Source organism: Cuculus canorus, chromosome 27, assembly GCF_017976375.1.
Source record: "Cuculus canorus isolate bCucCan1 chromosome 27, bCucCan1.pri, whole genome shotgun sequence".
Lineage (NCBI taxonomy): Eukaryota > Metazoa > Chordata > Aves > Cuculiformes > Cuculidae > Cuculus > Cuculus canorus.
The window spans coordinates 5,539,951-5,555,282 of record NC_071427.1 but is presented as its reverse complement, the minus strand read 5'-3'; the positions used below and the strand labels follow the sequence as shown (position 1 = coordinate 5,555,282).

Here is a 15,332-nt window from a genome sequence, read left to right as displayed (position 1 = left end):
GAGCACAAGCGGTATTGGGGACACTGGGAATACTGGGAGCACTGGCAACACAGGGAGTATTGGAGGCACTGGGACTAGGGAGGGCACTGGGAATACTGGGAACACTAGGCCTCCTCTCAGGGCCAGGCGCCCCTGTCAAGAGATGGGCTCAGGCTGCCTACGGCTGCAGGCCTGGGGGATCCGTGGGCCGCGCTGCCCGTCGCGACACAGGTTCTGTCGCGACAGGGGAAGCTGCAAGGGCTCGCCCCCCTTAACTGGGGATGGCTCACCCTGTCCCCCCCCTCGCGGCAATGGTCCGGCCCTCTCCCCCCCCGCCGCGGAGACGATGGTACAGCCGCCGCCCCCCGCCGTGCAGCCGGACCGCACCACCGCGCATAGGGCGGAGGGGGAGCGGCTCTCACCATCGCTCCATGACGGGGGTGGCCCGACACCCCCCTCCCCACCCCTCCCTTAGCGTGGCAGCCTGGCTGCCCATCACAGCGCGGCGCCCTCCAATCAGCGCTCGCCTCCGGGGGGCAGGGTGCTGACGTCAGGTCTCATTTGCATACATCGCCCCGCCCCTCGCGGATACGTCATCCGGGCTCTGCACCCGCCGGGGCGGCGCTGCTGCAGTCGCTGCGGGAGGAGGCGGCGCGAGCGGCTGGAGGTGAGCGAGGACCCCCCCCCTTCCAAGGACCCCCCCCTTTCCAGAGACGCCCTCTCCCCCTTCATAGACCCCCCCCTCCCTTCCTAGGAGCCCCCCCTTCCTAAACACCGGTCCGGGAGGTGCGGCTGGCAGGGATGGAGGCTGCAGGGAGGGGGAGGAGATGCTGCAAAGAAGAGGGGGGGGTGTCTCGATGCACCGGGAGGGGCGGGGGCGAGGGCCTGGAGAGGGGGGCGGGGGGTGAGGTACCTCCCTGCAGCGCCCTGCAGTGCCCCCCCCTGCCCGAAGCACCTTGCATCACTCTGCGGCCCCCCCCGATCATCGCCCTGCATCCCCCAAGCATCGCCCAGTGCCCCCCCAGCATCGCCCAGTGCCCCCCCCAATCATCGCCCTGTATCCCCCCCCCCCCGCATTCCCCCTGGCATCGCCCTGCATCCCCCCAGCATCGCCCAGTGCCCCCACGGGCATCGCCCTGCATCCCCCCCCCTGCATCCCCTCAGCATCGCCCAGTGCCCCCCCAGCATCGCCCAGCACCTCGAGCACCCACTGCCCCCCTAATCATCGCCTAGTGCCCCCCTCAGCATCTCCCACCCCAGTATTGCCCTGCCCCTGGTGTCGCCCTGCATCCCCCCCACCATCACCCTGCACCTTGAGCGCCTGGTGCCCCTCTGATCATTGCTCAGTGCCCCCCTCCCCAGCATCGCCCTACACCTCGAACACCCACTGCCCCCCAATCATCACCCTGCGTCCCCCCTGCATCATCCTGCATCACGCCCAGCCTCACCCTGCCCCCCCAGCAGTATCACACTGCTCTCTCCAGCATCGCCCTGCCGTGCCCCCCCAGCATCTGCCTATAACCCCCACTCCTCCCCAGCATCACCCTGCGCCCCCCAGTACCCACTGCCCAGTATCCCCATACTCCGCCCTGCAGCTCCCTTCACCCCCCAGGATGGCCCTGCACCCCCCAGGATAGCCCTTCACCCCCCCCCGGATTGTCCTGACCACCCTGCAGCCCCCCCGGCAGCACCGACCCCTTCCACCCCCCCTGCCCCGTGCCAGCATCAAGTACCCCATCCCCTCCAGCCCCATCCCACCATTGCCTTGTGCCCCCCAAGTAGCGCCCTGGCCCCCCAGCACCCAGTGAGCACCCACCAGTGTCCCCATTCTCCACCCTGTAGCCCCCCCAGCCCCTGGGCGAGCACCCACCCCTGTGCAGCCCTGCCCGGGGTCCCCCCCATCCCATCACCGAGCACCCCTTGCCGTCCCCTCCTGTTGCCGGTGCCATCTTGCAGGGGTGGCACAGGAGGGGCTGCAGCCCCCTCCACCTGCTGTGCCCCTCCCATGCAGCCAAATCCTGGGGGCTGTGCCCCCCCCATTTGCCGTGGGTGTCTCCTTGGGGTCCCCGTGCTGGGGGGCAGGGGGACAGGAGCCATCCCTGTCAGCCTGCGGGGACTGAGCGATGCTGGCGGCAGCACCGCAGCGTTCCTCACCCATCTCAAACCAAATCATGGTGTAACCATGCCTGCGCCGCTGGGAAACGGCTCCGGGCCGCGGCGCTGGGGCCTGGCGTGGTGTGAGATGCAGCCACCACCCTGTGCCGTGCCCGTCACGGCCTCCTCTCCGCCTTGCAGATGGCGTCCGCTACCGACTCCCGCTATGGGCAGAAGGAATCCTCGGATCAGAACTTCGATTACATGTTCAAGATCCTGATCATCGGCAACAGCAGTGTGGGGAAAACCTCCTTCCTGTTCCGGTACGCCGATGACTCCTTCACACCCGCCTTCGTCAGCACCGTTGGCATCGACTTCAAGGTCAAGACCATCTACAGGAACGACAAGCGCATCAAGCTGCAGATCTGGGTGAGACCTGAGGGTCCCGATGCTGGCACGAGGCTGCACAGCGTGGAATCCTGGGGTGGTTTGGGTTAGAAGGGACCCCAAAGCCCATCCAGTCCCACCCCTGCCATGGGCAGGGACACCTCCCACTGGATCAGGGGCTCCAAGCCCCATCCAACCTGGCCTGGAACCCCTCCAGGGATGGGGCAGCCATGGCTTCTCTGGGAATCCTGGGCTGGTGCCTTTCCATCCTTGCAGGAAAACATTTCTCCCTAAGTTCTCATCTCAATCTCCTCTTTTTCAGCTCAAAATCATTCCTCTTTGTCCTATCCCTGCCCTCCCTAATCCAGAGCCCCTCCCCAGCTTTCCTGGAGCCCCTTTCAGTGCTGGAAGCTCCTCTAAGGTCTCCCCAGAGCCTTCAGTCCCAGGGATGGTTGGCGTGGGGCTGCTCCCCCGTTTCCCATCACTGGAAGCACCAGGGGTTCTGCTGAGGTGCATTGGAGTGACCCGAGGGGTGACGGGATCCTGTGGGCCCCCCGTGTTCCCGGGGGTGATGTGCTGCTCTCCTCGACTCCCAGGACACAGCCGGGCAGGAGCGGTACCGCACCATCACCACCGCCTACTACCGTGGTGCCATGGGCTTTATCCTGATGTACGACATCACCAACGAGGAGTCCTTCAACGCCGTGCAGGACTGGTGAGCGCCTGAGTGGGCTTTGGGGACCCCCCAATCTCCTCCCATTCTTCAGGGATATCCCTGAGCACTCACTCCCCCCATGGCTGTGCTCATCCAGCCAGCTCCGTCCCTGTACCCCCAGTGCCATCTTCATCCCCTCGTGGCCGCTCTCATCCTCTTCTTTGCTGCACTCATCCCCACCAATTGCCACGTTTGTCCCCCTTGTTGCCATTCCTGTGGCCCCCATGGCCATCCTCATCCTCTTGTGGCCATCCTCATCCTCCAGTACCATCTTCATTTTCTCCCGTGGCCATCCTCATCCCCCAGTGCCATCCTTGTTCCCCCTATGGCCATCCTCATCCTCCCAGCACCATCCTCATCCTCCCAGCGCCACCCTCATCCCCCATGGCCGTCCCTGTCCCCTCCAAGGCCATGCTCATCCCCCAGTACCGTGCTTGTCCCCCTGCGTGATTTCCTTCTCTGCTTTCCCTGAAGGTCCACCCAGATCAAGACCTACTCCTGGGATAACGCCCAAGTCCTGCTGGTGGGGAACAAGTGTGACATGGAGGACGAGCGCGTTGTCTCCTCGGAGAAGGGCCGCCAGCTCGCCGAGCACCTGGGTGAGCGAAGGGAGGGGGGCATCTTCCTACAAGTAACTTAATTAGGGGCTTAATTCCCTCGCTGTGATTCTGCTGCATCAATGGCAACGGTGACTGGGCACCTAACGAGGACAAATAAGGTGTAATTAAGCTGTGAGCGTTAGGATGCGATGCCGGTTTCTGTTAGCACCGAGAGGTGCTGGGTGGGAAAAATTTGGCATCCTGGGGTGGGTGCAGGGACGAGGTGCAGCCGGGTGGTCGGCACACGTGGCCCTTCTGTATCTAAGGAAGTGAGGAGGAGCTGGGAGACGTTTGTGCTGCTCAGTTGTTGGATGTGGGAGTCAGCGTTCATAGAATCCTGGAATGGTTTGGGTTGGAGGGGACCTCAAAGCCCATCCAGTCCCACCTCCAGACACCTCCCACTGGATCAGGGGCTCCAAGCCCCATCCAACCTGGCCTTGAACCCCTCCAGGGATGGGGCAGTCACCACTGCTCTGGGCAACCTGGGCCAGGGCCTCCCCACCCTCATTGTTAGGAATTTCTTCCTAATGTCTAATCTAAATCTTCCCCCTTCCAATTTGAAGCCATTCCGTGTTGTCCTATCACTCTACACCCTTCTAAACAGCCCCTCCCCAGCTTTCCTGTAGCCCTTTCCTGTACTGGAAGCTGCTCTAAGGTCTCCTCAGACCTTCTCCTCTCCAGGCTGAACAACCCCAACTCTCTCAGCCTGTCCTCGCGCGGGAGGGGGTCCAGCCCGGGGTGTGCAGCCCTGATGTGTTTTGTGTCGTGTATCCCTCCACCCCTCCCGCCCCATTTTCCGCAGGTTTTGAGTTTTTCGAGGCCAGCGCCAAGGACAACATCAACGTCAAACAGACCTTCGAGCGGCTGGTGGACATCATCTGCGAGAAGATGTCGGAGTCGCTGGATACGGCCGACCCGGCTGTCACCGGCGCCAAGCAGGGTCCCCAGCTCACGGACCAGCAGGCCCCCCCGCACCAGGACTGCGCCTGCTAGGGGCAACCCCCCCATCCCAAAAACCGGTCAGTGCACCCCCTCCTCTCCTCCCTCCTCCCGCTGAGCCCCTCTTCTCGGGGGGTCCCGTGGGGGCTTTTGCTGCTGATACCTCCGAAAGGGCTGCAGCCCCTCTAGGAGACCCCCCCCCCAATTCAGTTAGGCTGTGCCCTCCCCCTAATTTATTTTTAAGCCTGGGCTAGTAGAACCCCCCCCGTGTTCTGCTTTAGCTGCTCCACAAGCCCCCCTCTCCGGGACCATCACTTTCCGTCTGCTCCCATCGCCTCCGTTCCTGCCCCTCTCCCGTGTGGGGCTGCAACGGGACCCCCCCCAAACCTCACACATTCCCCCCTGGGACTCCCCGTGTCCCCCTCCCCAGCCTGGTGGAGTTTCCCCCCTGCCCCGAGAGCTCCTGGGGGCTCCTTGTGCCCGGCTCTCCCCCTCCCCACATGGATGGATATTTCCTAACTCTTGTTTATTTGTATAAATAGATGCTAATTTATGCTCCCGCCGTCTTCCTCCTTGTACATAAGAACGATCTCCTTGTAAATAGGCGTAGGAAGTGACGCTGTGCGCGTGACCTGCTGTGCTGTGGCCGTGGTGGTGCATTGAGTTTCTTTTCCTCCGTGTGGTAACCTTGCTTGTGAATATCTCTTTTAAATAAGGAAAAAAAAAAAATAATCTATTATTTAAAGGTTTAAAACACAAAAATACAATACCTGAGCGAGGCAGCCAAGCGAGCCGTAGCCAATTAGCCCAGGTTTGGGGATCTTTGCGGAGCCCCTGGTTTTGGCTCCTGTAGCTTTGGTTTCAGCTCCTGGAGCTTCAGTTTCAGCTCTCGGAGCTTCGGTTTTGGCTCTGAGCGCCTCAATTTTGGCTCTTGGAGCTTCAGTTTTGGCTCTCAGAGCCTCAGTTTTGGCTCTCAAAGCTTTGCAGTTGGCTAATTTGCTGCGGGGTGCTCGGCTCCTCCGTGTTCCTGTAGTACCGTGCTTCTGTGGAGACTGTGAATACGTGGATAATCCCATAGCGATGACGGACCCACTGCCCTCTATTTATTTTTCTTGGAGCTCTGTGTCTTTATTTTATGGATTTTCCCCCCTTCCCAGACTCCGGTTCCATCCCCTCCTCCTTTTCCCCCTTTCCTATTTTTTGTGAAGTTTACTTCTGGAAGAGTTACACTGTACTGTACAAATGTCAAAAGTGTCAAAAAAAGCGGACAAATTTCCTAAAAATCACTGTATTAAAAGAAATGGTGTGAAGAAATAAATCGATGCTGATCACCGGTCCCTCGAGGTTGTTGCAGGGGATGGCAGGATGGTCCGTCTACTCCGCATCGGTAACCTTGGCCCCGCGGAGAGGAGCAGAAATGATCTTGTTTCTTAATTAACATTCATTAAATGGGTCCTGTGGTGGGAGGGGTGGTCTCAGCTTCGGTGTGTGGGGCAAGATGGGAGAGGACAAGTAAATAAGGCACAGAGTTAAGCTTTACGGATAAAAACCACCCCAAGTTTAGGCAGTTTTCATCACTGCTGGAAAGATCCCAGGTTATGGAGCGAGTGTCCGGCTTCCTTGGGGCTGGGATGAGAACCCTGGAATGATTTGAGTTGGAAGGGACCTCAAAGCCCATCCAGTTCCACCCCTGCCATGGGCAGGGACACCTCCCACTGGATCAGGGGCTCCAAGCCCCATCCAACCTGGCCTGGAACCCCTCCAGGGATGGGGCAGCCGTGATGAGATGGGAGCTGTGGTTCCAATCCTACAAAAATCTTTGCCTTAAAAACCCCCCAAAACCCTCCTGTGTCGGCTCTGCCAGAGCAGCCGCCGGCGCTCACACGGCTATTTTTGAACAACCTGGGCGGCTGCAGCCCACGCGCGGCAGCGGGGAGGTGGGCGCGAGGGGGAGCGGGAAGGAGCCGAGGCAGCGAGCGCAGGGGAAGGCGAGAGATTTCTGCCTTCAACTCAAAGGGGAAAAAACAGCCAGGAAAGGGCTGAGGAGCAGCACCGGGAGCAGAAGGGCTGCATCCTTCTCCCCAGCAGCTGGAGTGGAAGCACGGCAGGGACACGGGCAGCTGGCAATGCCAAAGGAAGGAGGAGGGAGCTGGAGGGGCACAAGGGGCCAGCCTTGTCCTGGAGAAGGGATAAAAACCTGACTGCAGTGGTGGGGAGACTCTCCCCAGGGCACTGATGGCAAAGCAGGGCTGTGGCAGCTCCTCCACCCTGGTAATGTGGGTTCTCATAATGAGAAATCAGCTTTCCCGGCAAGCCTGAGATGAGAGTGGTTACAAATACGCCCCCAGCCCATCGCTGCGATCAGCCGGTGAGATAACGAGCAAGATCCGCCCAGGCTGCCATGGGCTCAGGCCATCGCTTTGTTGGGTGGATTGAGCCCACCACAACGCCCAAAAATCCGCTCGCTGCAGGCAGGAGCCTCCCAAAACGGCGCAGCTGCCTCTCTACCCCCTGACACTGCGCTGCTTCTCACGCGGGGAGTCGTGCTTGGCACTCGGAGGGTGGCCAGGCTAGAAAATAAAAGAGAAAGAAGGTGTGTTTGGCATGAGCCCAGCAAGGCACGGCCGCGTGGCACTGCGGTGTTGGTGCTCACCCTGTGCTTGAGGTAAGAGAGGTAGGTGTCCCAGCCCAGCGTGATCACGTTGACGTAAACCACCCGGTACTTGGGTGGGATGAAGAGGAAATTCATTAGCTGAGCGGCTGGCCAGAAGCACCAGTCTGCCTGCGGGAGCAAGTCATGGAATTGTGAATGGTTTGGGTTGGAAGAGACCTCAAAGTCCATCCAGTTCCACCCCCTGCCATGGGCAGGGACACCTCCCACTGGATCAGGGGCTCCAAGCCCCATCCAACCTGGCCTGGAACCCCTCCAGGGATGGGGCAGCCACCACTGCTCTGGGCAACCTGGGCCAGAGTCCACCCTACCCTCACAGCAAAACATTCTCTCCTGATACCTAACCTAAACCTCCTCTTTCAGCTGAAAACCATTCTCCCTCATCCCATCCCTGCCACTCCCTGATCAAGAATCCCTCCCCAGCTCTCCTGGAGCCCCTTTCCATACTGGAAGCTGCTTTGAGGTCTCCCTGCAGCCTTCCCTTCTCCAGGCTGAACAACGCCAGCTCTCCCTGGGATGGTACCACCCTCTTCCCATTCCTATTTTTTGTGTTGTTCACTTATGGAAGAGCAGCCGGTTGCTCCCTGCCAGAGCCTGGTCCCCACCGCAGGCAGGAGGGATTGCTCGGGGCGGGAATTTACCTTGTAGAACTCCCAGAATTTCTCCTTCAGCTCTTCCCAGCTTTCCTCCACAGTCTGGCCTTCCAATGTGCCCATACCTGCAGGACAGACGGACATCAGCAGGGATGGGAGAGGATGGAATTGCCACCTCAGTGGTGCCAGACAACACAAAATGCCTCAAAACCACCACTGCATGATCAGCAGGAGGGTGAGAGTCCCAGAAAACCCACATTTGTCCCAGGAAACCCATGTCTGCCCCATTAGGGGAATCCCACCAGCACCCCCACACCGTAACGCATCACCGGCAGCGATGCTGCTGCAAGACGGGTGCTGCCACGTACCCAGGAAGTACCAGACGCCCAGGACGGGCGATGCCACCAGCTGATCGATGAAGACTTTCTTCAGGACGGTTTTCAGCCCCCGCACGCCCTGTGCCGGGAAGGCAGTGTCCAGCCAGAGGTACCAGTAGTGCATCAGTGGGCCCATGCTGCAGCCGACGGCGAACATGCGACCTGCAACACAACACCGCCCCGCAGCCATGCATTATTTATGGGACCCCCCCGGAAAGCGGATCTGGCTCCAGGGAAGAATCAAAGGGAGCTGGGCCCTAATGCATAGAATCCTGGGATGGTGGGGTGGGAAGAGCCCTCTGGAGCTCATTCTGTCCCACTCCACTGCATCAGGGTCCCTTCCAGTACGGAATCAGTCTGGGTGAGTTGGATCTCCCCGGAGAGGGAGACTCCACGCTCCACCACCTGCACAGGGTAAAGGTTTTCCATCATGTCCTGTGCTCCAGTTTGTGCCCTTGTCCTGTCACTGAGCTCCAGTTCGTGCCTGGTGCCCTTTGTCCTCTCGCTGGGCACCACTGAGCAGAGTCTGACCCTCCTCCTGCCCTTTGGATATGGATCAGGGTCGATGGGATCCCCTCTCAGCCTTCCCTCCAAGCTGAACCCAGGTTCTTCAGCCTCTCCTCCTAAGAGATGCTCCAGTCCCCATCATCTCCATGTCCTCTGCTGGGCTCCATCCAGTCATTCCTGGCCCTTCCTGACCTGGGAAGACCAGGGCTGGGCACAGGACTTGGATGGGGCCTCCCTAGGGCAGAGCAGAGGGGGAGGAGAACGCCCCTCACTTGCTCCCCATGCTCTTCTCTATCACCCCAAGATCTCCTTGGCCACCAGGGTCACACTCTGCCCACGGTGGGCTCGGTGTCCCTCAAGTCCTTCTCCCCAGAGTTGCTCCCCGGCTGGTCAGCCCTCACCTCTACCGGTGCCCGGGGTTGTTGCACCCCCAGTGCAGGACTTGCCGTGCTAACGAGCGTGGATTAAACCAGGCGTGAGCTGTCCCCCGCCCCCTCCCCGTGTCCCCTCCGTGTCTGTCACCTGTGCGGGCCAGCTGGTGCTCGGTGTCGGGGTGCCGCCGGCGGTGCCAGGCCTGCTGCAGCGTGTCGCCAGCGGCCAGCAGCGCGCCGCAGCTCGCCGTGTTGGTCAGCAGCAGCAGGCGGCCAGTGAAGAGCGGCTTCCAGCAGCGCAGCAGCCGCCGGCCTCGCGCCAGCATCCTGCGAACAGAGACACCCCCCTGCCGTGGGGGTCAGCGGGGACGGGGCCCCCACAGCCCCCCAGTTTCCCCTCGAGGGAACAGCCCCAGCATCCTGTGCCCCCCAGTTCCCCCTGTGCCCCCCAGTTCTGCCAGCTCTCCCTGTGACCTCCAGTTTCCTGTGCCCCTCAGTTCTGCCAGTTCCCCCAGTTCTCCCTGTGCTCCCCAGTTCCCCCTGTGCCCCCCAGTTCTCCCTGTGGCCCCCAGTTCTCCCAGTACCCCTCAGTTCTGCCAGTACCCCTCAGTACTCCCAGTGCTCCCCAGCTCCCCCTGTACCCCTCAGTTCTGCCAGCTCCCCCAGTACTCCCAGTGCTCCCCAGTTCTCCCAGTACCCCTCAGTTCTGCCAGTTCCCTCAGTACTCCCTGTGCTCCCCAGTTCCCCCAGCGCCTCCCAGTTCCCACTGTGCCCCCAGTTCCCCCAGTGCCTCCCAGATCCCTCTGTGCCCCCAGTTCCCCCAGTGCCTCCCAGATCCCTCTGTGCCCCCAGTTCCCCCAGTGCCTCCCAGATCCCTCTGTGCCCCCAGTTCCCCCAGTGCCTCCCAGATCCCTCTGTGCCCCCAGTTCCCCCAGTGCCTCCCAGTTCCCACTGTGCCCCCAGTCCCCCCAGTGCCTCCCAGATCCCTCTGTGTCCCCAGTTCCCCCAATGCTCCCCAGTTTCTCCATCTCTGCCAGTTCCTCCAGTGCCTCCCAGTTCCCGCTGTGTTCCCCAGTTCCCTCCCTCCCCCCGTTCATTCCCTCCCGCCCGGTTCCCCCTCTCACCCCGCGCGCTTCCGCCACCGCAGCCCGGGGGAGCGGCCTCGCCCGTGCTCGGCAACTTCCGCTTCCGGCGGCCGCCATGACACCTATGGAGGCACAAGGAGGCCGCCATGACACCTACGGAGGCACAAGGAGGCCGCCATGACACCTACCGTGGCACAAGGAGGCCGCCATGACACCTACCGAGGCTGCATCCAGAGCAGCGTGGCCAGCAGGGAGGGAGGGGATTCTGCCCCTCTGCTCCTCTCTTGGGAGACCTCAGCTGGAGGATTGGGTCCAGTTCTGGAATCCTCAGCATAAGAAGGAGATGGAGCTGTTGGAACGGGGCCAGAGGAGGCTACAAAGATGATCTGAGGGCTGAAGGACCTCCTGTACGAGGACAGGCTGAGAGAGTTGGGGTTGTTCATCCTGGAGAGGAGAAGGCTCTGAGGAGACCTTAGAGTGACCTTCCAGTGCCTGAAGGGGCTCCAGGAAAGCTGGGGAGGGGCTGTTCCCAAAGGCTTGTGGGGACAGGACGAGGGGCAATGGGGATAAACGGAGAGGGGCAGAGTTAGACTGGACATGAGGAGGAATTTCTTCCCTGTGAGGGTGGGGAGGCCCTGGAACAGGTTGCCCAGAGCAGTGGTGGCTGCTCCATCCCTGGAGGGGTTCCAGGCCAGGTTGGATGGGGTTTGGAGCCCCTGATCCAGTGGGAGGTGTCCCTGCCCATGGCAGGGGTGGAACTGGATGGGCTTTTAAGTTCTCTTCCAACCCAAACTCTTCTATGTATTCTCCACTTACATGCATGTGGATCTTAGAATCATTAAGTTCGAAAAGACCTCAGCAATCACCACCTCCAACCATACCCACCCACTACTCAATCCCTCATCTCCCTGCTTCTTGAGCATTTCCAGGGATGGGGACTGCATCCCTCCCCCCCCAAACCCAACACACCACTCTGGAGCCTCTTGTTTTTCCATAAAACCATGTTTTTTATTGGCTGCTCCCTCGCCGCCCCTCAGTGCCAGCATCGGGCTGTTGCCATCGTGGCCTGCGAGCCCCCACAGGCTTCGGGCTTCTCTCCCTGCCAGAGAGCAGTGGGTAGAGCCTCGCTGCGGAGGGGACACGATCCCCAACCCACCACCCCCAGCCCCCGTCCCACCTGGTAGAGGTGGCAGATGAGCCTTAGCAGCGACGCCTCGGCTTGTGCCTGCAGCTGATCCGTGTGCTCCTGTGTCGGGGGAGACGGGGCTGGTCTGGGGGGGCTCCTCTGTACCCCAACCCTGCCTGGTGGCCCTGTGTGTGTCCCCAGCCCTGCCTGGTGTCCTCAACCCATCCCCCATCCCTGCCTGGTGTCCCCAACCAGTCCTCCAGCCCTGCCAAGTGTCCCCAACCCATCCCCCAGCCCTGCTCAGTGTGTGTGTCCCCCCAACCCATATCTCATCCGTGCCCAGTGTCCCCAAGCTGTCCCCCAGCCCTGTCCAGTGTCCCTAACCCATACCCCAGCCCTTCCCAGTGTCCCCCTGCCATGCCTCAGTCCTGCCCAGTGTCCCCAGTCCATCCCCCAGCCCTGCCCCGGTGTCCCCAAGCCATCCTGCAGCACTTCCCGGTGTCCCCCCCGCCGTACCCCGTTGATGACGACCCAGGGCACATATTGGTGCGGGGGGTCCAGCGCCTCGGTCAGTTGGGCGTTGTGGTGCATCAGGGCGGCCCCCACGTCCCCCTGCACGCAGGCGGCGATGCGGTCCTTGTCCAGCTGCGGCGCATAGACCTGCAGGCACTGCGGGGACAAGGGGGGACGTGAGGGGGACAGGGACAGCCCCATGGGGGGGTGCAGACCTGCAGGCACTGCCAGGAAAAGGAGGGGGACCTGGGGAGTTAAGGGGGATGAGGATGGACCCATGGCTGGGGTAGACCCGCAGGTGTTGACGGGAAAAGTGGGGACACACAGGGAAGTTTGGGGGATGGGGATGGCCCCGTGGCAAGTGTAGACCTGCAGGCATTGCCAGGGATGGGAAGGGGACGTGAAGGGGACAGGGACAGCCCCATGGCGGGGTGTAGACCTGCAGGCATTGCTGGGGACAAGGGGACACGCGGGGGTGTCAGGGGACAAGGGTAGCCCCACCGCAGGTGTAGATGAGGGGGATACATGGGGAGGGGACATACAGCCTCCAGATTCTTGGTGACGGAGCTGCCCGACTCCAGGCAGAAGATGACGGGGAAGTAGATGCTGAAGTTCTTTGCTTCGTGCATCAAGCAGGCCTACGGCGACGGGGTGGACAGTGAGGAGAGCCCGGACCTACCCCGTGCTGGAACCATGGGGACAGGAACCATCCATGTCACCTCGATCATGTTGCCCAAGCACTCCTCCGGGCCGTGCTGGCACTGGAAGTCCCACTTCCCGCTGACATTCCTCTCCTGCAGGACCAACCGGTCTGAGCGGGGCTGGTGGCAGTGGGGCGAGCGCCCACGGCACCGGCTCGGGCCAGCTCCTACCTCGGCATTGCCATAAGGCACCAGGGTGATGTTGAGGACCTGGCTGGGCAGCAGCAACCAGGTGGTGAAGAGCTGCTGGACGAGGAACGCGCGGCACGCCGGGCACAGGCTCTCGTAGAACAGGCTGAGCTCCACGGGGGCGGCCGCCATGCGCGAGAGGTTGGCGCAGCGGCTCTCTGCCTGCGTGCGGGAAGGTTTCGGGGTATGCGGTGGGGGTCTGGCTGAAGCCCCCGATCCTGTATTCGCAGGGGATGGGGTAAAGCTCCTGGTATGTGAGGCAGGAGGAGGATGAGGGGGTAAGGGGCTGGGAGGGAAGTGAAAGCAGCTGCAGCATCGCCAGCACTGCCCGCACGCAGCACCGGGGCTTTCCAGGCGAACTTCCCCAAAATGTTTCTGGAGAAAAACATATCTGGAGGGGCACGACACGGCTGAGCAGGGGCACAGCTCAGCACCCACTGCCGGTGGTACCTACAGCCCCACGGGGCTCCAGGGTGCTGCCAGACCCCCCATCACAGCACTGTCACCATCCAAGGCTGAAAAAGCTGTTTTATGCTGAAAAAGCAGAAGTGCCAGCGGTGCCCGGGGAAGAGTTGGTGTCCGACGGCAGTGCGGTGCTTCCCAGGGATCCTGGGGAGAGCTGCAGGGGCTCCAAGCATCCCCACAGTGCGCCAGACTGTGCCATAGCGATGCTCAGAGCCGGCACTTGCACCAGGTTCCGTGGCTGGGCTATGCCAACACCGTCCCTGCGCACCCCAGCCCCGCTCGCCGGGCACCCAACCCCACATGTGCTGTTCTGGCACACCGTGTGCCCGTGAGCGGGGCAGCTCTGCCCTCCGCGGGCGCCTGGGGTAGCCCTGGCACTGGCAGCTCTGACCTGGCAGGCGACGGCGATCTCCAGCGAGCTGCACCAGAGGTGAGCTGGGTAGTCACAGCCGGGAAGGGCCACCCCGAGCCCTGGGGCCAGCAGGGCCACCAGCGCCAGGAGAGCCAGCGGCACCGCGGGGGCCATGAGGACGGCGGGGTGGCGTGGAGGCGAGCCCATGCCGGCGAGGACTTTTAAAGCCTGGCTGCACCCGCCTCCGCGCGCCCTTCCTGCCTGGCTCAACCGGCTTCCTCATGTGACGCCAACGCTGCTGACTCACGCAGCGCTGCCACGCTTGGGCCATCCTGTCCCGCTGTCCCCCGAGCAGGGGCTTTGGGGGTCACGGGTCCAAATTGAGCATTTGGGGTCACAGCTTTGGGATCGCAGCCCAGCCCTGTCGACACCTCCTGCTTTCCCCACGGGTTGCGACGCATCGGGGATAGAAACCCAACCCTGCTCAGCCCATGTTTGGCATCTCCAAAGAGGGAGCGAGGCGCTCTATGCCAGACCCCCACGCCACCGTGCCAAAGCACCCCAGGGTGGCAGCTCCGGGTGTGGGCAGGACGTGCTGCCCGAGATACCCGCTGGGCTCATTTCTGGGGCTGAGCGAGGAGGAACCTCGTACTTCCCCACTGCTTATAGTTGCCGTTTCTGGCCATTTCTTGCCCCTTCGGGGCTGCCCCCATGTGCCCCAGCCCCGCAACACCCTGCGGTGCTCAGCCCTGGCACATCCCAGTGCCAGCTGGGCGATGGGTCACATCCTGAACCCAGCCCAGGAGCTGGGGCGCAGCCCCAACGCCCCCCTGCTTCCGCTGCCCTGGTGTTATCAGCCCTCCCACTGAGATCCCCGCAGCCATTGCATTGATTCTGGTTGTTTATTTCCTTTTTTTTTTTTGGTTGTTTTTTGTGTTTTTGTTTTTTTTTTAAGTACCGTACAAAAAAAAAATCCTCTGACAGTAACAAATACTGGGTTTACATTAGTAAACATCAACAGAAAGAGCATAGAGAACTACTGCTGGTAACGAAGAGCTGAAGTGGCGAGTTATTCATTATTGCATATACCTAGGAACTAACATCTCGGGAGCGCTCAGGCAGCCGCCACGTCCTCTCCGAGCACAAAGCCACCGGTGACACCAGAGCCCTCGGAGGGGTCACACAGGGCAGCACGGAGCGTCCTGAGCCGGGACACGGAGGGACAAGACCCAAACTGTGCCCCAGGGAGCAGAACAGCCACATGGCACCCACAGGATGCGGGTGTGTGGTAGGGTTGGGGGACACTGGGGGGGCCACAAGCAGCAAAGCAGAGCCCAGGGCCTCGAAACACAGCGCCGCCGGGTTCATCCGGCAGCGCCAACAGCACAAGCGAAAGCAGCAAAGGACAAATCACAACCAGCGTATTCCAGGGGAGCTGCGCCGCAGGGAGCTCAGGGCTTCCAGCCCAGGTGGAGACGAGGGAAAAGCTGCGTTTCAGGGAGCAGGGCCAAGCACTGTCAGGGAAAGGCAGCCCTGGGGAAGGGCATTTTCCTCCTCGTTGCACGCAGGACTGGCAAGCAGAGCCCTGCTGGGCATGGGCCGCGGTGCTGGGCACCAGCGGGCAGGAACAGCAGTGCTGGAAGGTGCAGAGGAACAACTGTGACTCCCT

The 15,332-nt window shown here is 61.7% G+C and overlaps 3 protein-coding genes across 4 annotated transcripts; 1 reads left to right on the top strand and 2 right to left on the bottom strand.

The window, feature by feature from the left end:
• The first annotated feature begins 517 nt into the window (after window positions 1–517).
• RAB3A (RAB3A, member RAS oncogene family) lies at window positions 518–6,050 on the top strand. The gene is made up of 5 exons (XM_054050422.1): window positions 518–646; window positions 2,275–2,502; window positions 3,057–3,175; window positions 3,650–3,774; window positions 4,577–6,050. The coding sequence occupies exons 2-5, from the start codon at window positions 2,275–2,277 to the stop codon at window positions 4,765–4,767; spliced, it is 663 nt and encodes a 220-aa protein (XP_053906397.1). The 5' UTR covers window positions 518–646; the 3' UTR covers window positions 4,768–6,050.
• A 148-nt stretch (window positions 6,051–6,198) lies between these two features.
• Window positions 6,199–10,449, bottom strand: MPV17L2 (MPV17 mitochondrial inner membrane protein like 2). Of its 2 annotated transcripts, none has more exons than XM_054050420.1 (6): window positions 10,357–10,449; window positions 9,384–9,579; window positions 8,346–8,516; window positions 8,026–8,102; window positions 7,367–7,495; window positions 6,199–7,283 (listed from the first exon to the last, which is right to left on the bottom strand). In XM_054050420.1, exons 1-6 carry the CDS (start codon window positions 10,432–10,434, stop codon window positions 7,218–7,220), a joined length of 717 nt encoding a protein of 238 aa, XP_053906395.1. In that variant the 5' UTR covers window positions 10,435–10,449; the 3' UTR covers window positions 6,199–7,217. The 2 variants fall into 2 exon arrangements, with proteins under 2 accessions (XP_053906395.1, XP_053906396.1); XM_054050421.1 differs by having other exon boundaries at window positions 9,384–9,559; window positions 10,357–10,434.
• Window positions 10,450–11,263: 814 nt separating this feature from the next.
• Window positions 11,264–13,938, bottom strand: IFI30 (IFI30 lysosomal thiol reductase). The gene is made up of 7 exons (XM_054050244.1): window positions 13,703–13,938; window positions 12,829–13,008; window positions 12,676–12,750; window positions 12,499–12,594; window positions 11,960–12,112; window positions 11,495–11,563; window positions 11,264–11,416 (listed from the first exon to the last, which is right to left on the bottom strand). Exons 1-7 carry the CDS (start codon window positions 13,868–13,870, stop codon window positions 11,351–11,353), a joined length of 807 nt encoding a protein of 268 aa, XP_053906219.1. The 5' UTR covers window positions 13,871–13,938; the 3' UTR covers window positions 11,264–11,350.
• Between the last annotated feature and the right edge of the window lie 1,394 nt (window positions 13,939–15,332).

What these genes read in the sequence shown, in the direction of transcription:
- RAB3A (XM_054050422.1), top strand. Translation starts at nt 2,275, where the DNA reads ATGGCGTCCGCTACCGACTCCCGCTATGGGCAGAAGGAATCCTCGGAT. An exon ending in GCATCAAGCTGCAGATCTGG is followed by an intron (nt 2,503 to 3,056) that starts GTGAGACCTGAG and finishes CTCGACTCCCAG; the next exon opens with GACACAGCCGGGCAGGAGCG. An exon ending in CCAGCTCGCCGAGCACCTGG is followed by an intron (nt 3,775 to 4,576) that starts GTGAGCGAAGGG and finishes CATTTTCCGCAG; the next exon opens with GTTTTGAGTTTTTCGAGGCC.
- MPV17L2 (XM_054050420.1), bottom strand. Translation starts at nt 10,434, where the DNA reads ATGGCGGCCGCCGGAAGCGGAAGTTGCCGAGCACGGGCGAGGCCGCTC. An exon ending in GCACCAGCTGGCCCGCACAG is followed by an intron (nt 8,517 to 9,383) that starts GTGACAGACACG and finishes GTTGTGTTGCAG; the next exon opens with GTCGCATGTTCGCCGTCGGC. An exon ending in TCTCTTACCTCAAGCACAGG is followed by an intron (nt 7,284 to 7,366) that starts GTGAGCACCAAC and finishes TTTATTTTCTAG; the next exon opens with CCTGGCCACCCTCCGAGTGC.
- IFI30 (XM_054050244.1), bottom strand. Translation starts at nt 13,870, where the DNA reads ATGGGCTCGCCTCCACGCCACCCCGCCGTCCTCATGGCCCCCGCGGTG. An exon ending in GCTTGGGCAACATGATCGAG is followed by an intron (nt 12,595 to 12,675) that starts GTGACATGGATG and finishes CCGTCGCCGTAG; the next exon opens with GCCTGCTTGATGCACGAAGC. An exon ending in CCTGGGTCGTCATCAACGGG is followed by an intron (nt 11,564 to 11,959) that starts GTACGGCGGGGG and finishes CCCCCGACACAG; the next exon opens with GAGCACACGGATCAGCTGCA.